Source organism: Metopolophium dirhodum, chromosome 1, assembly GCF_019925205.1.
Source record: "Metopolophium dirhodum isolate CAU chromosome 1, ASM1992520v1, whole genome shotgun sequence".
NCBI lineage: Eukaryota > Metazoa > Arthropoda > Insecta > Hemiptera > Aphididae > Metopolophium > Metopolophium dirhodum.
Window position 1 is genome coordinate 136,439,117 of NC_083560.1, and position 23,784 is coordinate 136,462,900.

General features: G+C 31.2%; 3 protein-coding genes and 3 pseudogenes across 3 annotated transcripts; 5 read left to right on the forward strand and 1 right to left on the reverse strand.

Moving 5' to 3' along the window:
• Positions 1-1,483, forward strand: LOC132932571 (putative nuclease HARBI1; annotated as a pseudogene).
• A 3,810-nt stretch (positions 1,484-5,293) lies between these two features.
• Positions 5,294-6,725, forward strand: LOC132934217 (uncharacterized). The gene is made up of 4 exons (XM_061000492.1): positions 5,294-5,413; positions 5,488-5,722; positions 6,299-6,472; positions 6,532-6,725. Exons 1-4 carry the CDS (start codon positions 5,294-5,296, stop codon positions 6,723-6,725), a joined length of 723 nt encoding a protein of 240 aa, XP_060856475.1.
• Positions 6,726-7,073: 348 nt separating this feature from the next.
• Positions 7,074-8,246, reverse strand: LOC132932573 (uncharacterized). Its single transcript, XM_060998954.1, has 2 exons — positions 8,235-8,246; positions 7,074-8,162 (listed from the first exon to the last, which is right to left on the reverse strand). Exons 1-2 carry the CDS (start codon positions 8,244-8,246, stop codon positions 7,074-7,076), a joined length of 1,101 nt encoding a protein of 366 aa, XP_060854937.1.
• Positions 8,247-12,699: 4,453 nt separating this feature from the next.
• LOC132937386 (uncharacterized) lies at positions 12,700-13,046 on the forward strand (annotated as a pseudogene).
• A 138-nt stretch (positions 13,047-13,184) lies between these two features.
• Positions 13,185-16,321, forward strand: LOC132932574 (uncharacterized; annotated as a pseudogene).
• On the forward strand, positions 16,322-21,732 carry LOC132932575 (uncharacterized). The gene is made up of 9 exons (XM_060998955.1): positions 16,322-16,457; positions 16,703-16,798; positions 16,901-17,366; positions 17,434-17,668; positions 17,738-18,206; positions 18,267-18,524; positions 18,596-19,427; positions 20,543-21,464; positions 21,514-21,732. Exons 1-9 carry the CDS (start codon positions 16,322-16,324, stop codon positions 21,730-21,732), a joined length of 3,633 nt encoding a protein of 1,210 aa, XP_060854938.1.
• The last annotated feature ends 2,052 nt before the right edge of the window (positions 21,733-23,784 follow it).

A 23,784-nucleotide genomic window follows, 5' to 3' on the forward strand; every position in this document is an offset into this window, starting at 1 on the left:
ATGGATCACCTAATATTATTTAATAATGATGAGGATAACGAGCTCGACGAAGTGGTTATTGCAATGCAACGACGACCTCGAATTTTTTACGAGCGAATCAACTACTTAGAATTCTACGACAACCATGATTTCATAAACAGATTTCGCCTTTCGAAAGAAACGTTTCGCTCTGTCTTGAGAATGATAGAAGCAGATATTCATCCACCTTCTCAAAGGTGAGTAACTTTTAATAACAGTATGCAGTTGCTATAAAAAAGACAATTATCTTATTGCTACATTTTCTGATTTTTTTCAGGAACAGAGCAATATTAGCACCATGTAAGTTGTACATGATGCTTAGGTACCTTGCAACAGGCTCATTTTTGCGAACTGTCGCGGACTTTACTGGTGTCAGTGAATCCTCAGCTTGTCGATACATTCATAAAGTTTGTAGAGCCATAGCAAGGCATAGGTCAAAATTCATTTATTTTCCAAAAAATGCAGTTGACATGAGGAAAGTAGTCTGTGGATTTTACAGCCGTAGTAGATTTCCTAGAGTGGTGGGAGCTGTGGATTGTACTCACATAAAAATTCAATCGCCCGGTTAGCAAAAAAATTATAAATTAGGCTGTCATAAATAGGTTCTATTAACCTTTAACCTCAGATGAGGTTTTCTGTATGATTAAACTATTGTTTGTCATGAATGTTTCAGGTGGTGATAATGCGGAAACATTCCGAAACAGGAAAGGGTATTTTTTCATCAATACACAATGTATTTGTAATCCATGGCTTAAAATAATGGACATAGTGGCGCGATGGCCGGGGTCTTGTCATGATCAAATTATTTTTGATAACTTCAATCAAACATAAATTTGAAACAGGGGTCATTAAAGGATACCTACTAGGAGACGGTGGTTATGAAGTTAAGTCTTACCTTATGACACCTCTGCTGAGCCCTACTACACGAAGCCAGCAGTTATACAACGAAAGCCAAATCAGGACAAGAAATGCTATTGAAAGGTAAATATTTCTTTGTATAATATTCATTATAAATGTAAACAGATACACACATAGGCGTGCGCAGGATTTTGGTTCCAGGGGGGCACATTAAAAATTAGGGCCCATAAACATGGTTTTGCACTTAGTCACTTTTGACATGATGGCGATGAAATGAGAATAGGCATTGTCTCAATTACTTATATAATGTTATTTGTTTTAATTTTTCAGATGTTTTGGTGTTCTCAAACGTAGGTTTCCTGTGCTCAGCAAAGGCATAACAGCAAGTTTAGTTAATACACAAGCAATAATTGTGGCGTGTGCTGTTATACATAACATTTGTATTGATATGCACGATGACCTTCCAAATGACGCATTTCAGCACGAGGGCTATGATAATGTGGATATTGCAGAAGACGACCATCAAAATGAAAATGTTATAGGAGTTGTGAGAGGTAGACAAGAAAGAGATATTCTGATCAAGGATCACTTTGCCAATTTAAATTAGAGTGAAATATTACTATTATTTTAACACTAATTAACAGAAAATGTATATTAATATTTTTTAAAATTGAAACCAATCATAAATCAACAGATTCTAAAGAAATCTAAGGTTTTCTATTAAAAATGTAATTGAAGTACTTTGAATATATTTTTTTAAATATTTGTACAACATGTGTTGTTTTGTGAAGATAATACCAAAGATATCCTAAATACTACAAATTATATTAAATAAATATTTATTTTTATAACTTGGAAAACTATAGGAATAGAAATATTGTACCTATTAAAATATAATACTTTTTGTCTATTTCATTGATTAGTCGAATTTTCTTATAAAAGCTAACATATAACTGAACAAATAATAAAATAACGTTATAACTTATACAATGATTTTGTAATTAACAATTCATTATATAGCTGATAGCCATGTCACTATCATAATATTGCAGATTATGGACATTTATAACCATTGTCATCGCTCATTGAAACAATACAAAAATATATTGAGAAATAGAGTTTATCAATGATGTTTGTATTGATTCATCTTTTATGGTCAACCAATTAGTGCATATTGTTAAACTAAACAATAATATTATAACCTATAGATCATACATTGCATTTTTTAAACAATGAAAGTTAGATAAGTTTCTTTAGATTAATTTTTAATAAGTACTCTTAATATTTTGTTTTACATAATACCATTGTTTAAATAATAATTATAATACATATTTAATAATAATAATAACATTTAACAGGTATAATAGTATACTCTAATAATTAGATAAAAACATTTGGGTTAATTAAAAATAAACAATTATTATCATTATTAGTTATTAATTTTTTTTTTCAGTAGTTTAATTTCTAGCAACAATTTTTCTTCTTCTAAGGCAACATTCCTTTTTTTTACTTCGTTCATTTCATATTGTTGTTCTAGGCATTTAATTTGTAATTCTACAAGTCTATCCCTGTTCTGTAATAAGTTTGTTGCCTCTGAAGACCTGCTCTTGGATCGTTTGTCTGAAAATTTAAAATAGTGTTATACAGTATGATTTTAGAATCTAAACTTGCTAATGTAATTGTAACTCACTATTGCTTCTAAGTGGAGTGCTTATACGCTGTTTTAAATTTTGAGGTGTTACAACATTCCACTGCAGTTTTTTACTGGTACTTGCACCTTAGAGAAAAGAACATTTTAAGATTTATATTACTTTTATAATACTGTATTATTGTAAAAATATTTAAGTCAAACATACCTTTATCAAGTTGGTTTGTCAAGCATATCGGTTGTTTGTCAAAAGGTGTACCAACTGTAATTGAAGTTGAATGTGTCCAAGGTTCTGGGTCTACTTTAAGTTAACAGAACAAAACTATTAAAAATAAGATAAATACAAAGATTTTTTTTAAACTACTTAAAGTTAAGTTACTTAAATACAAAATCTAATCAAGTTAAAATATAAGTAAAATAAATAAAATAGTAAATAAAATAATTACTACAAAAAATAACTAGTTACTATTGATTTTAACGAGTTAGATCAGATTACTTTACACATTTGATTCAACTTGTTAAGCCCCTGTACTTGTGTATAATATTCAAACTAGAAACATACCTTGATCAGGGATGACAGCAATGGGTTCTTCAATGTCACCAGGCATAACTAAAAAATAATATTACCCATATTATATTTTAGAAAACAGTTCTAAATTGTAACTGTTTATATTATGAAATTTAAACTTACCAGTCACGTAGCAGGTTATCTTCAAAATCATCTTCATTGTTTTCAAAAGTTTCAGCGTCTGAAAAAATCAGACAAAATCATCAAAACTATATAATTATAATTAATTTAATATTGTATCCTTTTTTTTGAAATACGGACAAAAAAAAAAAAGAAAAAGAAAATGAAAAAAGAAAAAAATACGGAACAAACACCAAAATCTGCATCACTATCAAAAACCGAAGGGAGGCCATCAACAGACAGTCGTATAATGTCTTTTACTTTTTGCTCAACATCGTCGAGAGGTTCAGCCTGGTTTTTTCCACCTCCTGTCATTATACCTTCCAATCTTGAATATGAGAGAGGACAATTTATAAAAATGAAAAGAAATGTGAATTGTCATGAAATAAATCTCAATTGTCCTTACCTTATTGTAGCACTTTTTTTCCGTACAACTTTTTTTAAGTTTTTGTACTTAAGCTGCAACTGGGCAACAGTCCTTGGAACTAGTAATCCTAAGCTGTTGAACTCAGCAGTGAGTTTTACCCAACATGCCTCTTTATCTTTCCACATTATGGAATCCGTTTTTTTTGTTCTCGATGACATGTTGGTATTTTCGAACCAACTCCACAAGAAATTCCTCCTCTCTTTTGTTAAAATTGACGTTTCTTTTTCTTTTTAGTTCTTTGCTTGGTTCCTTATTAAATACAAGAAGTATGTATAGAAACAAAGTAAAACACAACTCAACTCACGAGACACAAATACAATTTAATATTTAAAAAAAAAACTGAAGACGAAGTGCTAACTGGCAACATTTAAAAAAACTGATCACACCAACAGTTATCAGTATTCAGTGTTATCAATTCTATCAGCGGTGTTATCAACACTATCAGCGGAATATGAGGGGAAATTATGATTTATACCGTGAAAGAACTAGCTAACTTCAGATTTACTAACTTCCACCAATAATCTGGTGGTGAAACTGAATTAATGATAACTCAGGATTAGGTACTGGTAAACTCGGAGTTAACTAATCTACACTTTAACTCCTACATGGTGAAACCGGCCCTTAAAGGATAATAATCATAGAACAAAACTCGATCCATTATGGTTAGGGCCATACGAAGTCATAGCAATAGTAGGAAATGAAAATGTAGTTATACAGCGTGGGCGGCGTAGAATCACTGTTCATAGAAACAATGTTAAAAAATATTATAATGATGCACAGTCCGATTAAAATATATATAAATATATAGTTATTTATATTTAATTAACGTGTAAATTATTAATTTAATTTTAAGAAAAAAACTAAATAGGAAGCATAATACAAGCAATGTAAGACTAAACATTTTTTTTAAATTCTTTAAAAAAAAAAAAATATAAATTATAGATAAATTTTAATTTTAGGGACAGACAAAGGGAGTTCATTTTGGAACTTGAAATCGCACTCCAACAAGAATTACACGAAACATATACTATAGGGCCGGAGAACACACCGAGGTGTTTTATAGGTCATATCAATACTGCAAATAATAACGTTGAAGAACCTTTCACAACTCTCGAAATAACTAAAATAATAGAAATTATTACTAATATTATGTATGATTTGTCACCAAATTCAGTAACGTCAGTAGATACATTATGTAAACGACTAACAAATTATATGAAACTTTTATACGATCCAAGGTGTTTGCGCCGGGAACGGTACAATTATAACGTTTACATGCACAACTAAGGTCGGTTTAAAAACTAAAGCGGTCTAATCATGCATCATGTAAACGCTTTAAAGCGACCTTAATAACATAAACCGTCTTTATTTTAAGGACGCTCGAATATGTGGTTTAACCAAATTAAATCGGTTTAATAAATAAAGTCGGCTGTATTTTTGTCATGTAAACACTCGATAAACAAACCGATCACTTTTATTTTGATAAGTGATGAAATAATATCATGATAATACCCAAATATATATCAGATTTTATTTTACGTATATTAACGTAAAACTTTTTTTAATTGTTTTCAAGTTTTTAGTGAACTAAGTCGTATTATTACCTACTCTAATAAGTTTAATTATTAACTTCATTAGTTGTATATTATAAGAAATGAATAACTCTAACAAAAGATGCAGTTGGAGTGCTGCAGAAATTGCTACATTGGTTGATTCTGTTAAAGAAAATAATATAATGAAACTCCTTGATGGGAAACGATACAGAAACGCAGATGTAAGTAACAAAACTGATTTTCTTATGCAATTTAAAATAAAATAGTAGTATAAACTAATTTACCCAACTTCCAGATTTATGAAGTTGTAAGACTGGACTTAGAAAAAATTGGTTCATCTAAAACGGTTGCTCAAGTTCGAGCCAAGTGGAAGGCGCTCAAAAGTGGCTATTCTGAGAAGAACCGTTTCAACAAGATAAGTGGAAGCAACCGGATGTCTTGTGATTCAGAAAAAGATTTAGATGAAGTCCTTGGAACTCGTCCATCTATAAAACCACTGGACTTTGGAACAGACTCGACAAAAGAAAATGGTAAGGACCTTTGTTTAGCTTTTGTGTTAAAGAAACGACCAACTTAGGGCGGTTTTGATGTTAAATAATACATTGTAAATAACTTAAGATTAATCAATATAGGTGTATGTTCAATAGAACATTTTGTTTTTAGTTAAGGTTTGAACTTTGATGATATTTGAACATTGAACATATATTTATTTTTGTTTAAATTATTATTCCTTATTTTTAAATTTGTTTACTAATGTTATATTCTTTTTAACTTGCTGTGACATAATTAACTTATAAACTAAAGTCTACTCTCCCAATACAAGCTATGCTTATAGGGAGTGTTGCATATTATTTATCTGTCCTGTATTTTTTATGTGTATTGTGTACCTATAATTGCAAAATATATACATTATTGTTATATAGATAATATGTTTGCCCTAAGCTAAACACCTGCCCCAAGTAGCTTGTTGTAGCCAAGTAGCTTGAATTATACAAGTAACTTTATAACTAAATATTTGAGAATATAATTAATTCATGTAAATTCCTACTTATTTAAATTTTGTCTTAAAAATCATAAAATAACTTACCTAACTAATTAATATATAGATATGGAGTTCATTGATGCAGTTGAAGAAAATATAACAAGTGTTAACGAAGAAAATGAAGATGTCAGTTATGAAGTAGTTTACCAGCAAGAGGACCAGTTAGACTCAAGTTCAACACAGAAAAATGAAACAAAAACTCTATCCCAAAAAAGAGAATTTCGACGTAAAACTAGAAGTAAATTAACTTCTTTGTATACAAAATTACTTTTTTTTATGCATTTGCCTACATTTTAGATTCTGGCGACTTATTGAACATAATGGATTCTTTTCATAAGACTATGGAAGGACATAAAGATTTCATTAGAGAAGAGAATGAAAAACAGAGAAAATGGGAGGAAGATCTACTAAAAGCTGAACAAGAACAAGCACAGAAAGACAAAGCAGAATTTACTAGCCTTCTGACAAGTTTACTGAAGCCTAGAGATTAATTAATTACTATTATGTATATATTTTTAAAATAAAAAAAATTGTAAACCAAAGACTGGAAAATATTACAATAAGATATGAAAGTATTAAGTTTTAAATTTATTTTGTTTTTAAATGTTTAATTAAGATTTTTTAAATTGTATGTCTTACTTAATGTTGTACAGTTGATAGTTTTGATGGATTGTTATTATACATTTACCAAAGACTAAATATTAATTAATTACCATTATGTATATATTTTTAAAATAACAAAAAAAATTGTAAACCAAAGACTGGGGAATAATGCAATAAGATAAGAAAGTATTAAGTTTTAAAATTTATTTTGTTTTTTAATGTTTAATAAAGATGTTTTAAACTGTATGTCTTACATAATTTTGTACTGATGATTGTCTTAATGGATAGTTATTATACATATAGTTTTTTAACACTTCACGAATGTCCTTTGCTTGTGGTTCAGCCCGAGTAACCGTTACTTGTCGAGGTTGTGGTCTTTCAATATTAACTTCATTGACAGATCTTAACCAGCATGGATTGAAATTATCTTTTGAATTTTCAATTATATTGTGTAATATGACACAACTATGTACTATACTTGGCATGAATTTGTAATTAATATCAGCTCTTTTCAATAACACTCTCCATCTAGCTTTCAAACGGCCAAAAGCATTTTCAACACAAATTCTTACAGATGATAGGTAAGTATTAAATGACTCTTCTTCTGGTGTAAGAGCTCCTGTGTAACCCTTTAGCAACCAAGGTAATAGAGGATAAGCAGGGTCTCCAGCCAACATCAGTTGAATAGAGCAATCAGATATAATGCGACAATGATTTGGTAATTTATCTTTAGACTGTTTAAATATATTGGAATCTTTTAAAACAGTAGCATCGTGAACAGAACCTGGGTGCTTTACTGTTATATCTCTGAACAAATAATTACAATCAACAATACCTTGCATAACTATAGATGGCCAACCTTTACGATTGACAAAATCACGATATCCATTAGTAGGTGGTAATATAGGTATATGTGTTCCATCTATAGCTCCAAAAATTTGTACCATTCCAGTTACTTTTTCTACTGATTCAGCCAAAGCTATTGCTTCTGTCACTGAAGGCATTTTTAAATAAGATGGACCAAGTACCGTAATAATAGCAATACAAACATCATATACACAATTATGCACTGAACTCTTATGAACACCAAATAAACTTGCGACCACCCTATATTCTGCACATGATGCCAATTTGTACAAAGCAATAGCTACTTTTTTCTCTACACTCAATGGTTGACGTACAGCATTTTCAGATGGTTTAAGAAAATCATTCAACTTGAAACACATTAATTGGAATGTTTCTTTACTCATTCTGAAGTTTTCGAGCCAATCTTCTTCTTCAAAGTTGCTATTTACTATTCTGTCCCAAAAATCGGAGCTTCTGTTCTAAATATCATACATTCAAATTATAACAGTGACTGATTATTACAAAAATTAATAGGTATTGATATTGAGTACCTTCATCCACATCCTTCTGCTCATATGATTTAAATTAAAAGTAATCATATTGTACATGAATTGATTAATTATTTCTATAGCCATTTGAAGGTACATCATTTTTTTTTGAAATTGTCGTCGATGGCGTAGTAATAAGAGTTTATATTTACTACGACGCGCCTCGCATTTAAGTTTATACAGATTTAAACAAGCGATTGCTTGTATAGAATTCATTTTAGTCAGCGTTTAAATAATAAACAAAAAATATTAAAATTTAAGAAACAAATTACATATTTTTTAATATTTAAATATTTTAAATTTTAATATTTGATTATTGTGATAATGGATATGTGATATATGATAATGGAGCTGGAAAGAAATATTAATGTCATGGAATAATGAATTTTATAACATACCGATTTAATATTGAAGACCCACATGTAAACAGGTCAGGAATATTAGGTCGACTCATAATAAAAACGGTTTCAATTAAGAACGGCTCAACTCGTATCATGTAAACGTAGTCAATAATAGAGCGTGTTGCCCGGTCTCCAGAAATAATTCGCACTCACACCGACCGACCTGTGTCCGTGTGTATATCTGTATAGCGACTCAATAGAGGTGGACGGGGTCGCCGAGCAAAACTAGAGAGTGCCAGTGTGTGGTGGGTGTGTAGATGTATATGTATGTATTGTGTGTGTTTAAAACTAATAGTAGATAATAAAATAATGGTAACACGATTGTTGGTAATTAAGGTTGCATGAGTTGCTGTATATTTTATTAAAATAATAATAGAATGAAAAGTAACGTGAACGCTCAGGCCTTATGGTAAAGCAGAAACAAGGTATAATATAAATATGGCCCTTGTGGCGCAACAGAATAATAATATATATATATATATCCTTACGACCAATACGTAGAATATAAAAATAATAATATTACAGCAACATAACTGTGTAAAATATAATAATAAATGGCTCTTCTAGCCTAATAGAATAGATACAATATAATAGCATTAATAATATATAATAAATAACTCACAGTTTGTCGGTGATCTGCTGCCCAGCCGATACCTATAATAACTATAATAATGATGGATACAAATATAATAATTAATAATAAAAAACGGCACCCACAATGAGTCGAAACAATAATATTATAATCACAATAATAACGCCGGCGAATTGCGCCACGACAATAACGATAATAACGATGGCGATTTGCGCCACGACTATCACAATAATAACGGTGGCGATTAGCGCCTTACAATTAAAAATATAGTGGCGATTTGCGCACACACAATAATAAAAGGAATTTTGGCTATTTGAGCCTTAAAACGTTTACAAAAAATATAAATTTACGGCGATTAGCGCACGTACCGATTTCGCACACACTTGTTAACGGACTGGTAGACTGGACAACCGTGTTAAAATGATTGCGCAGCCGGTGCGGCGGCGGCGGTAATTAACTTATAATCTACGTAATGTTATATAATAATTCACAATCACACAATTAATACAAAAATAAAAACAATTATATGCGACGGTGTTGTGTGTGTGTGTGTGTCGGTCGTTGCGGTGTGCCTACGGCTCATCTACCGTCGTGGCGGCGACACAAGGGATATACTAGATTATGATAGGTGGTTTTAAGAAAAATATATACATATAAGACAATAAAATAAGGTAGTTAGTTTAATATAAATATAATTTTATACTTTTAGATTGATGATGATGATTGGTTGTCTAGTCAAATCTGACGAAATAAATACATCAGAACTCTTTAAATATACGCCTTATGGAAATGGCAAGGGATTATATTACGAAAATTTAGGACCTACTAGGATTATAGGGGCTGAATATAAACTTGTAACATATCTTTCGCTAAAGGAGTATAATACAAAATATGATTTATTGGGGGAAAAAATGAAAAATATCACAAAAATATGTACCGATCAAAAACATATCGATTTATGCGGGAAATACCAGATAGTAATAACGGATTTATACAGCGAAATAAGTAAACAAAAAGAACGTATGTATTTGTCATTAGGAAGTGGTATGGAACAATTCGATAATAAGCAACGGAAAAGAAGGGGGTTAGTAAACATAATAGGTAACGCTATGTACACGTTATTTGGCGTATGCGATGATAAATGCACTAAGAAAACACGGGAAGCTATAAAGCAAACAGAAGAATCGGGGGCTAATATACTACACATAATGAAGGCTCAAACAACATTAGTAAAAACAATAGTAAAAAATATAGGAAATACGTTAGAACAAACCGAACAATTATATAGAAACATTTCTACTAAGGAACAACAATTATACGTAAGAATGTTACAAATACAAACTAGAACTGACGATGTTTTAGACTTATTAATGGCAGGAGAAGTACATAATTTATACACAATAATCACAAATCAATACGCCTACGAAACTCAAACGTTAGGATAAATAGTAACAGCCGCTAGAGAAGGAATAATACACCCAAGTCTTATGACACCGCAAGAATTAGCATCAACTTTAAAATCAATAGAACTAACAATTAAGAAACAATATAGCATTCCTATGGGAACAAAAGCTTCGGAATTAAATGAATTTCAAAAAATTACTAAAATGAGTATTTACTATGAAAACGATAATTTAGTATTCATTACAAAAATACCGTTAGTTATTGACATTGAACTTACATTATACCATTTAATACCTATACCAATAATCCATGTTCAAAATAATACTGAAGGGTGGTATCTTCCAACAGTTACTTATAACAATATTGCAATAACTAAAGATAGAAAACGATTTACTACATATACAGACAAACAATTGGACGACTGTACGGAGACTACAATATATAGAATATGTAGAACACCACAGCCAATTATTCAAGAAAACAGTGAACGTCAACCATGCGAATTACAATTATTCAAAGGACCTGATACTACTTCTAATCAACGGAACTGTGCAATCGAAAAATTTAATCTACACAGAAACATATACCATAAATTGCGAAACAAAAACCCCTGGTTACATGTGGGAAGTGAAGCACTGACCGTAAGTTGTACAGATATGGTCGAGCCATTTACGCTAGATACTAATAAAATTGGAGAAATAACTATCGTGAACAATAATTGTCAAGTATTTACACAAGATGCAGTACTAACCGCCACAGAAGAGATTACCAACACGAATTATAAAGATTTCATACCTACAACTAACATAAAAAGCATTTTAGAGAAGATACCTGAACACATACATAGATTCGAAGTAAATAAAGAATGGGGGGACAATCCAAATATACAATTAACGGATCTACACAGCGTATCCAAGTCCTTGGATGAAGTACAACAAATGATAGACCAAGAAGTTTTAAGAGAACAAAGCCAAAAACACCAGTTTATACACAGTAACTTACTATATGTAACACTAGTATTAGCAGCACTATCTCTCGTACTCATAATAGCAATATATATATTAATTAAATGCAAATATATTAGTGATGAACAAGTAATAGATATACCCAGAAGGATAGTTAAATATAGACCATCAAACAGAAGTGACTACATAAGGGGGTTTGAAGAGACACCATTCACTCCACCACCGTCACCAAGATAATAAAAAAAAAAGAGAATAATATATAGAAAAAATATAGAAAAAATATATAAATAAAAAAAAATATATAATAATAAATAATAAGCTAATTAATTAATATTAATAATAATTATAATAGTAATGCAATCAAATAATATAATTGTTTCAGAAAATAAACAAGAGAACGTCAAAATAAAATATACGTTAACCATTAAATTAAAATTATAAACATGGGCGAAACTGCACAAATATCTTTAGATTATTCATTTACATTACATGCAATCGATTTTATTAAAGAATTAAAGGAAGTATTATTAACTAGTGCGCATATTCAATAAGTACGAAGAAACATAGTATACGTAAGCTGTTTTGAACACCATGTACTAGAAGCAAACAATAGAATGCCCGTACCATTATCAGAAGAAGAATTAGATTTAGTGATGATTCCTTTGACCACTTATCTTCATCCATTTTGTAACCTTACACGTCCGAATAGATCAATTTGTTTAACTATAGGTGCAGTATTAAATCAATTAATTAATAGACGTATCATTACCACCGAATTCTTTTTATAAATAAATCCTTGTAAAAAAAATAAATAAAAAAAAAAAATAATAATAAATAAATAAATAAATAAGAATAAATCAAATGAAAATAAATAAATAATAATAATATTAAATAAATAATAATATAAATTATAAATACGTACAAATAGAAAAAATAATACGTAAAAATAATATTTCATAAGTAATATTAACAGAAATTAGAATAGTAGTAATATTAACGTAACTATCGTAATAAATAATGAAATTTTAACTATTTCAGAGTATAAGAAGAACGAAATATAATTACACGTAAAAGTTTAATATATAAAGATTTTAACAGAGACAAACATGAACGAAAACATACCATTGTCGGCAGAACAACCATTGACACTACAAGCAATAGAATTTTTCAGAGAGCTGAAAAACGAATTATTAAACGGGCAGCACAATCAGTTCGTCCGGGGGGATATGATTTGTGTAGGATGTTTCAAACGACACGTCATAGAGGCTAATAGGAGAATGACTATGCCGTTTACACAACGTATTTTAAATCAAGCTAACCGGTAACTGCATTTATACACGCAGTAATTGTTAACCCTAGGGCGGATAGTTCAATCTGTGTAGAAGTCGGAATGCTTTTAGAGCAACTAATTTCACGACGTATATTATCCACGGACCATATATTCGAAGAGTAAAACATAATAACAACAACACAAGAAAATTAAATATAGTAGTAATATGTAACTATAGTTATAATAATATACATAAATTTAATATTTTATATATATTCTAGCTCTCAAATCCGTTTTTTCATAATGGATTTCGAATTCACTATGATCAATAGGACCGAAATATTATTGGTATCCGGCGCCATCTCCAACAGTTTAGAAAAATATAAACCGATGGAACTGGAGGGGAATCCTCTTGTACTTACACAAGACGATAAGTTAAGGAGGTTCCGGCGCCGTGACTTGGGAAAAGTTGTGCAAACAATCAAAAGGGTATTCCGGAGTAAACCAAACTTGACCACACCATTGTTGGACCAATTATACAAAAGTATAGACCATCAGGGGGAGTCGACTTTGTCAACGGTATACCTACAGAAATATTTGCACATCGATAGCAGGGAGCCAATAATAGTTTTTTTGGAACGGAACGACAGATCTAACAATTGTAAAAAGATTAAGGTTAAGGGGTATTTTAGCGTTTTTAAATATAACGGCGTACAGTGATAGGAATAATAATGAATTTAATTTAAAACTAACTAATATAGAAACAAGAGAAACCTTATATTCAGGGTACATAGGAAAACTTAATAAAAACGGCAGGATGTTAAACTTATTAGAAGCACATGGATTGGTGTGCAATACGAATCATCATATCACGCATTGTCACGATCCAATTGCTGATGTAATTTTAACCAAATGCGTTTTTTACTATGTAGTCACGAAAATAAGGCCGATATATTTGTATAGACTAGGTAGAAAATATAGGAAAAAATAAAATATATATAGAGATTTTTAGGATAATTTCACGGTGAAGGTAATTACGTAGACTTAACACAGTTATATTATTTTAGATTTATCGAAGAATTAAAAAAAATATTAAGCACCGAAGTACATATTTATAAACTTAAGGAAAATAAGATGGAACCGGTATGCTTTAACTGGCACATATTAAAAGCAAACAAAAGATTAAACGAACGTTATGATTTCAAAAAATTAAATAAGATAACCAGAAATATTGAACTCTTTATGAATGACCATAGTAACGGAGAATGTAAGGAATTACTTAAATTAATAGAGAAAACAAGAGATCCAAGCTATATACTCGAATATCCTAAGTAAATGAAATTATGTTGACATATATGTGTAACAGTTTATTATATTATTCACATAACTTATCAATTTGTGGAAGATTTATTATAACTAACAAATATTGTATTCAAAAGGGGAAATATAAACTTATATTATATAATAACTAACATTTTAACACTTCTAATATTATAATTTCAAGTAATCAAAATTTTATATTATTATGTATTCAAATTTTATCTTATTGTAAAAAAAAAAAAAGAACACAATGTAATTAAATAATATTGTAAATTACATTATAAATGTAAAATGTAATAAAATATGTATAACAAATTGTAACCTATTATAACAAAATTGTAAATGTAAAACATATATATATATATATCAATTATTATAACTTGTTATAAACAAGATTGTAATGAAATGTAAAAATTATAACAAATTGTAAATGTAAATGTATACCAAATTGTAAAATCAACTACTGTTGACTATTGAACTCAAATAGTATTGTTAAAGATTCTTAACCTTACAGGCTAATAATCTTTTTTTTGGCAGGGAGGTGTAAAGGTGCTACGCACTCAATTCATGTATTAGTATATAAGTATTATTATACTCAGAGAGGCAGTTCTCCTTGAGTTGTTATGGTCTCCTAGACGTAACCTCATAGTTAGAAACTATATCCTATTTTGGCAAACTAATCAAGGGGAGCGGCCAACAACAAGTGACGAGCGGCGGTTGCGAGAATAACAACTTATTGAACCAGCTACATACACCGCCCCGTCCATGCGCAGGATCCATCAAAGGAACCGACATCATATATAGGAGGGCTGGGAACACAGTAAAGACAGATGTACCTGGACCAGCAACGCAGAAGCGACTTCACGCCACTAGCCATATACAGAACGACGACTACTACTACTACTATTACCACGACGATACTATACAGTTTATATTTGTTCTAATAAAACATTGTATTATAAATCTAATTTGGCTACCATTATTTCCAAATCATCTACATAGTGAATCCCTGAAGGGGCAGCACGTAACACGGTTCTGGCTCCCCACCTAGTAGTTGGTCGACTGCAGCTCTATCAGCGGCGTAAGATGTTTGACGCCGACAGTATGTGTGTGTAACGTGTTTACTGTTTACGTGTCTGCATTATAACGCCTCGACCAGACTAGTGCGACTCCTATACCCCGATACGTACCATTCAGCTGATGCTTAATACAAACACCGGGAGCGGTATAGACAATCTTACTGTGCAGTGCGCATGCGTAATACTTAAAAATAATTTGTCCAACTGCCGTCGCTGACTGCTGCCCAGTGCCCGCCGGTAATTATAATATTTTACAATATACTTGTCTACGACTATCGCTGTGTTTGCCTGCTAGTGATTAATTATTACTTTATGTCCGCTTGTGTGTTTATATTTGTACGTTATACTTATTTACCATGTCAACGTCAGAAGCTCAGCGTTCTAAAAATATTTCAAGGTGTGTCATTATCGGCTGTAAATCCAAAGGTAATAGGTATACCAATATAATTTGTTTATTCATGACTTAATAAACAAAAATGCACCTAATGCGCTCGTGCCATTTACATACACCATATTATAGGTATGAACATTTTTGTCTCACAATTTTATTTTATTAGGTATAGTATGCCATCGTTTTCCAAATCCAAACAGATACATGGAAAGACTTCTGAAATGGATTGATATTGTTGGTTTGGATAAAAGTGATGCATTATCTGTTTACCAAAAAAAGGTAATTTGTGGTAATCATTTTTAGTATAGATTTTCGAGTCCGGGCACAAAACGCCTCAATGCTAATGCCTATCCAACATTGAATCTACCAGGTATAACATATTATTATAGTAGATAATAGACTTTACACCAGATAGGTATGTTAATTTGTTTTATAAAATCCAGGTGAATGGTTATTACCGGTACCAGCAAATGTTAGTACATCAAATGCCAAAATTAACAAAGTTGCAGATATTAATATATCTGGCTCTGAAGTTCAAAATTTAGGTTTGTATTTTTTAACGAAAACATTCTTATTGCACATCTACCTGTTAAGAATTAAAATATTGTAATTGGTTTTATATATTTTTTTTATTAGAGATGAGTTTAACGACTGATAAAACTGAGTAGATGTATTCAATTCCTGCTGTGATGCAAGTTAATGATCTAAATGTATCTGGCTGTGAACTTTTTGAAAATGAATTTGAAAACACACCTTCCAATTGCAACAGTTTAAATGTTGCTCCATCGGTACTGCGTTTAATGAGTAAGTTTCAGTTTATTATTCAAAACTAATTTTTATGATTATATTAGACATTAGTTATATGGCTTATGCTTGGTGTGCTCAATGTTGGGGAAGTGACTTTTTTTGGTAGATAAATTACATTCAAGTATAAATTACCTATCAAAATTGTAAAAGTAGTTTCATTACAGTAACCTTTAAATTATGTTAAATTATTCCCCAACACTGCTTATGCTTAATATAAATTATAAATGCAATGCTTTATGTAGATGATGATGATGTAATATCAATGCATGTTGGCAATAGTAATGCTGTTAGTAGTTCATTAAAAGCTAGGGCGATCAAAAAGACAAATAATGATATAGGTTAGTATTTGTAATATTTTTTTTTTAAGTTAATATTTATTAATACCTGTGTTGGTATTTAATTACTATTATTAGACATACATTTGTTTTAATGACTTGCAGGATTGTTATGTAGTATTGGTGTAAAAAATAGAAGACAACTTACTCCAAAATGTTTGAAACTATACAACGCAACCAATATTCTGTTAAAAAAATGTAGACGTGCCAAGAGCCAAAAATGTCTTTTTAAAGACAGACTTAAAGGTGCAGAAAAACTGAATGATAATTATTTGACTGATAAATGTACAAATAAAATAAATGCAGCCACTTCATTGTTCATGAAACTACAAGTAAGAGAGACAACTAAGGCAAGCCGTGGACGAAGATTCAGTATTGATGAAAAAATGTTAAGCCTATCATTATACAAAAGAAGTCCTAAATGCTATAGGATGTTATCAAAACTTTTTACTTTGCCTAGTAAAAGGACACTCAACACAATTTTATCGACGGTATCCATTCGACCTGGCATTTGCCCTCTCGTGATGAGTGTACTCAAAGAAAATGTACAGAAATTAAAGCCAATTGAGCGGTAAATATATATACACAAATAATTCAAATATTTTATCTGTATTACTTATTCCTTATTTATTATGTAGATATTGTTCAATTATATTTGATGAAGTGTGCTTGAATGGTGGACTACAATATAATTCAACCACTGATGCTATTGATGGTTTTGTTGATTCTGGAGATTATAAAAGTCAACTACTTGCTGATCACGCTCTGGTGTTAATGGTTCGTGGAATTAAAAAAAAATTTAAGCAGCCAGTATCTTATACATTTTGCCAAGGAGCTACCAAACAACATGAACTTGTGCGGCAATTGAGAGAAGTAATGATAAAATATTTCATTTTCAAATGATATAGATTTTTAAATATATACTATAATTGTTTTCATTAGGTAATTTGTCAAGTCCAAGCAACTGGTTTGTGTGTGGTTGCCACTATATGTGATCAGGGATGTGCAAATGAAGGTGCCATAAATATTTTGAAAAATGAAACCAAATTGTATTACCTAAAACAACAAAATGACTACCGGGTTGACATTTATGAAATTGAAATTAAATCTGATGATGGTGTAGAACGCATTCCTATTGTGCATTTGTTTGATGTACCCCATCTTTTAAAATGTACAAGAAATAATCTTATGACAAAAGATTTATGCTTTTCTTCTGATGGGGTCAAACGAATTGCGAAATGGGATCATTTAAAACAATTGTACGATACTGACAGTATCATACCGGACTGTAAAATGCTTCCTCGTTTGACTGACAACCATGTTATACCGGAAAAGGTACCAAAAATGAAGGTACGATTTGCCACACAAGTGTTCAGTCAACGGGTATCTGCAGTTATGAACTTTCTTGCTTGTAAGATTCCATCTTAACTATTATTCAATCATGAGAAGTTAATTACATTTTTATTTCTAGCTAAAAGTATCATTGACCCAAAAGCATCTGACACAGCAGCTGCCTTTTTATTTTTTAATAAGCTGTTTGATTCCTTAATTGGCTCATTTGATAAACAAGTAGACGGTAAAATGTATAGAACATCTGTGAAACAAAATTCGGTTCACCATAAACTTTGGCAAGAGAGTTTGAAAATATTGTCAACAATGCAATTTGTTGGAAAGAATGGAAAAGCAGTTAAAGTACCAACACTTAAAAATTGGTCAACAACAATAAGAGGTAAATTAATTTAAAAACATGTGAAATTTAATATGACTATAGTAATGTAATTATTAATTTCTATTTTTTAGGTTTCCAAACACTGTCAAAAAATCTTTATAATAAAGGAATAAAATCATTACTCCCCAGGCATCTGAACCAAGATTCTTTGGAATGTTTCTTTGGTGCTACAAAAAGTGTTGGTTGTTCCAAACCGACTTGCAGTCTATTTATTTCAGCGTATAAAACTTTACTTCTAAATAATTTGGTGTCCTCACAATCTCCAGGAGTAAACTGTGAAGAAAGTCTGATGAGTTATAAAAATTTATTTTCATTTCAACAAGAACATCCTAAACCAATTTTCTCATCATTTAACTTCCCAGAAAAACAAGTAGCTGAATCTACTAATTCTACTAAAGATTTAAGAGATTTGACGCATACCTACATTGCTGGATATATAATCAAAAAACTTAACAAATGTGTTTTTAAAAACTGCGAAACTTGTTTACAACAACTATGTAGTGATAAAGTTCTTAATGAACATGCATTAATTGAAGCAAGGGAATATCAATCATTAAGACCATCTTTGAAATATCCAGCTGCTACTTTCAAATATCTAGTTCAAGACATAATTTCATACACCAGCAAAATACTGCCTTCAATATGTCATCACTCGCAATTGAGACAATCACTAGTCGCAGATATATTAACTAAGTTCAATGTTGATATTCTTCATTGTTCCAAACATGAAACAGATTTCAATAAAAAAATAGTAAAGTGTATTGTAGAGTTAATAATAAATCATTGGTGTACAGAAGTAAATAGGATTTTAACGGGAAAACGTAAGATACGACTACATGAAAATGACCCTATATTTTTATTTGCAAATACATGGTATTTAAAACACTCAAAAAAAAAAAAATTGTTCAAGGTAAATATAACCTATTACTATAAATTATGTTTTTTTAAATTATTGACTGAGTAAGTACTTGGATACATTTTTGTTTTAATATTATTATTATGTTGTCAGAATTATTATTATAATTTTAAATAAACCAAATTATTAATTTTTTAGTTATAATATATTACATTAAAAATGTTTTTTTCTTTTATTGCTTTATATTAATAATACATTTTTATCATGTAGATAAAAATATGTAATTTATACATTTATTGTTATTTTTTTTAATAATTGTATTTTTCTATTTTCTTAATTTTGTTCTGCAATTGACTGTACTTATACCATTTGCTGGTTGTTAAGTTATTTATATAATTATATTATTAGTATCATTATATTATTCTCATAAAATATTTTCAGTTTAAATATAATAATGTACCTAGTGTTTAATAGTTCTCGTGTTGTTTTTTAAAATACAAATATATATTTCATTTTCAATTGAATTGTTTTTTTTATTATAATACATAAACATAAATCATAATTAACTATATTTTAAACTATCGATAACTGTAAATATCGATAACGGTAACTATCGATAATGGTAACTATCGATAATAATAAATTCTCTGATTTAGTGTCATTATACAACCACCGGGAGCAGTTATGACGGTCCAACAATTTAACACAGGAGTCGCTTATCTATTCTATATACTTGTCTATGGCCTCGACGCCTTCGTGCTTGCCGCTGAATTACGCGCCTGTCCGTTTATACCGATTTGTTTGTTTGTTATTGCAATTGTGTTTTGTTTATTATATAATGGGAGATAATAATGAAATAATCACGGGAGATATCCCTGAAATGGAAGGTTGTATACCTCTGCAGCCTGAAGAAGACGTCACTACTACTTCTCCAAAAACAAAAAAATAAAAATGGAAAAGTAAGTAATAGTGATTAATATAATATTCAAATATTTAAATATTTGATATTTGATATTTCAAATTGTATTATGTATATATTATTATTTATATGTTTATTACAGTTTGTGTCCAGTCGTCAAAAAATAATGATAGTCAATATTTACAAAGATATCATTTCTAATACACCAGACAAAAAATATATTGACATTATTAACCGTATTAGAGAGTTAACTGGTTTGGTACGAGACACAATAAGGAATACCATCAGCGAATATAAATCGACGAAAACAGTATTATCTCCTAACAGAAAAAGATTGAAGACTTCACTGTTTGAAAAAACCGATGATATGAATCGCACAGGATTACGTCGGACAATTCATTCCATTTGGTTAAAACGTGAACTACCAACCATTGACCGAATTTTATTCGACGTAAACGCAGATCCGTCGCTTCCAAATTTTAAAAGGACGTCTCTATATCGTGTCATAAAAAAATTGGACTTTGTATTTACAAAACGAAAAAGGTGCAGTGTGCTGACCGAGAGGGAAAACCTAATTGTTTGGCGTCGTAAGTATTTACAAGACATTCGGAAATATAGAGCTGAAGGTCGATCTATATATTATCTGGATGAAACTTGGTTAAACGCCGGCGATTGTGTCGATCGTATTTGGAAGGACAATACGGTTCTCTCCAAACACGATGCATTCAATAAAGGCCTAACAACTGGTCTACCAAATCCATCAGGTAAAGGAAAACGACTAATTTTACTAAACATTAGGTTGGAGAATGGTTTTCTGCCAGGTAGCCTATTATGTTTCGTTTCCAAAAAAAATACAGGAGATTACTATGATGAGATGAATGGGGATAACTTCAAACAGTGGTTCGAGTCCATTATCCCTGTACTCGATCCAAATTCAATCATCGTCATGGACAATGCGCCGTACCATTCAGTAGAGCAAGAAAAATATCTAAATAGTTCTTGGAAAAAGGCAGCTATATTGGAGTGGCTCATTTCCAGAGATGTGGTTCGTGAACGACCGCTATCGTCATTGTTGAAGCCCGAACTTCTGGCGATATCAAAAGAAATGAGACCACAATACAAATCGTATGTAATAGACAACTTGGCCAAAGACAACAGGCACACCGTACTCCGATTGCAACCGTACCATTGCGAATTCAATCCCATTGAAACAGAAAAACACCACTTTCAAAATCGACGATGTTCGCCAACTACTAAATACAGCAATTGAAAGGGTTACCCCTCAAAACTGGAAAAATTTTATAAAGCACGTAATTGAAGAAGAGGACAGAATATGGAAAGCGGACGATATCATGGACGAATTGATAGATGCAATGGAACCTTATATTATGACGATAACAGGAGAAACAACTTCAACAGATGATTCGGAGTAATTAATTTATCTTTTTATTGTGTATTATATTTTTTTATCATGCTTTATGTATTATCATTTTTTTTATCATGCTCTATGTTTTATCATTTTTTTATCATGTATTATATTTTTTTATCATGCTTTATGTTTCATCATTTTTTTTATCATGCTTTAATATAATAAAGTGTTACTAATTAAATTATAGGAATTTGTTTTTACGTACCTATAACATCAGTTAGTAAAAAAAAATATAGGGATTAAAAATTGAACAAAAGAAATAGGTGTTGTACTGATAGGCGATAGCGTACACTGACGTACGTATGTGATTATGTGGCGCGCGACTGTGCGAGTGACGGTACGGAAAAATACATCACGACAGACAGCCCGCACTCCATTTGTTTCAGAGTATACAATGCAATTTAAGTTATTTGTACAGTTCGCTGGTCTACAATAGACTAATTACGTCGCTCCAGTCGTCGCGCCGCGACGGCAAAGTTTGAGACCGTGCTCGTAGTGAAACCACGCCCCCATGCGTACAACCGGCCGCCGAAGGCTGATCTCATTTGGAATAGAGAATAGTCAAAGTCGAGGAACCTCACAAACGCCGCGATATCACACAATGCCTAAACTGCCAATCCTACGGGCACACAAGAGCTTTCGCAACAGTCACTCAATGATCCATCAGATTCATCGCCTGGTTGACAAAATTTCATTTGCCCTAGAGGAAAAATTATACTGCACTGGTGCTTTCCTTGACGTCTCCCAAGCTTTTGACGGAGTCTGGCACTCAGGCCTCCTCTATAAATTAAAACCTATTCTTCCTAGTCACTACTATCTGATCCTCAAATCCCTACCTCGAAGATCGGTTCTTCTCCGTACGTGTAGGTTCTTCCTTCTCATCTCCTACTGAAATAAAAGCAAGCGTACCACAAGGTGCAGTAATTGCTCTCCTACTCTTCAATCTCTACATCTCCGACCAGCCTACTTCACCCCATACCTTAGTCGGTGATTTTGCTGACGACAAAGCCATACTAGCAACCAGCCCTGATCCTGTTTTAGCCTCCTCCTACATACAAGATCATCTCTTCTCCCTTGAATCGTGGTACAAAACACGGGGAGTAAAAATGAACGAAACCAAGTCCATCCACGGTACCTTTTCACTTCGCCAAGGAGTATGTTCAACACTTTACCTCAACAACCAACCACTTCCCCCTGCGAAATGCATACGTTACCTCGGTATCCTTATCGACCGCCGTCTCACTTGGAAACCTCACATAATTAGCAAAACCCGTATACTAAATGGCCGCTTCCGACTCCTTCGTCCACTTCTAACATCAAAGCACATGAAACCTTCCAACAAACTCCTGCTTTACAAACTCCTACTCAGACCCATCTAGACTTATGGGATTCAACTATGGGGCGCTGCCAAAATCTCCAACACCAACTGAATTCAAAGATTCCAATCCAAAACTCTACGCACAATTCTAAAAGCACCATTATATGTCTCTAACCACACCCTCCACACTGATCTCAAAATACCATTTGTCTCTGAACTAGCCAAAACTCATTATAAACGTTTCAATAGCCGCCTAGCTCACCATAAGAATCCGTTAATCTCCGACCTATCATCTACTTCTATCCCAGGTAACCCAGTTAAAAGACTTAAAAGATAGTTGTGTCGTGACCTGCTAGCCTAATTTAGTCCTACTCATGTCGTAGTACCTCCGCTGGGAGGCCTCTACATACGGGATGATCTGTTATTTATTTTTAATTTATTTTATTTTATTTATTTTCATCAATTGTTTTTATTGTTCATGTATTGAAACAGATTGAATAAAAATACTTTAATAACAAAAAAAAAAAATATTTAAAAATACAATTTTGTTTTTTTTATTATGTCATTATTTTTGTATTAAAACATAATGTAACATTTTATTGTAATATGACATTTTATTATATAATAAAAAGAAAAAACATGATATTTAAAAAAAAGTATTTTTATTTTACAAACTATTTACAATTTTCTTACATCACCATTAAATGGATTATAAGTTATAATTTGGTCGTGTAAGAT

What these genes read in the sequence shown, in the direction of transcription:
- LOC132934217 (XM_061000492.1), top strand. Translation starts at nt 5,294, where the DNA reads ATGAATAACTCTAACAAAAGATGCAGTTGGAGTGCTGCAGAAATTGCT. An exon ending in AGACTCGACAAAAGAAAATG is followed by an intron (nt 5,723 to 6,298) that starts GTAAGGACCTTT and finishes ATTAATATATAG; the next exon opens with ATATGGAGTTCATTGATGCA. An exon ending in ATTTCGACGTAAAACTAGAA is followed by an intron (nt 6,473 to 6,531) that starts GTAAATTAACTT and finishes CCTACATTTTAG; the next exon opens with ATTCTGGCGACTTATTGAAC.
- LOC132932575 (XM_060998955.1), top strand. Translation starts at nt 16,322, where the DNA reads ATGTATTCAATTCCTGCTGTGATGCAAGTTAATGATCTAAATGTATCT. An exon ending in ATCGGTACTGCGTTTAATGA is followed by an intron (nt 16,458 to 16,702) that starts GTAAGTTTCAGT and finishes TGCTTTATGTAG; the next exon opens with ATGATGATGATGTAATATCA. An exon ending in TTGTGCGGCAATTGAGAGAA is followed by an intron (nt 17,669 to 17,737) that starts GTAATGATAAAA and finishes TGTTTTCATTAG; the next exon opens with GTAATTTGTCAAGTCCAAGC.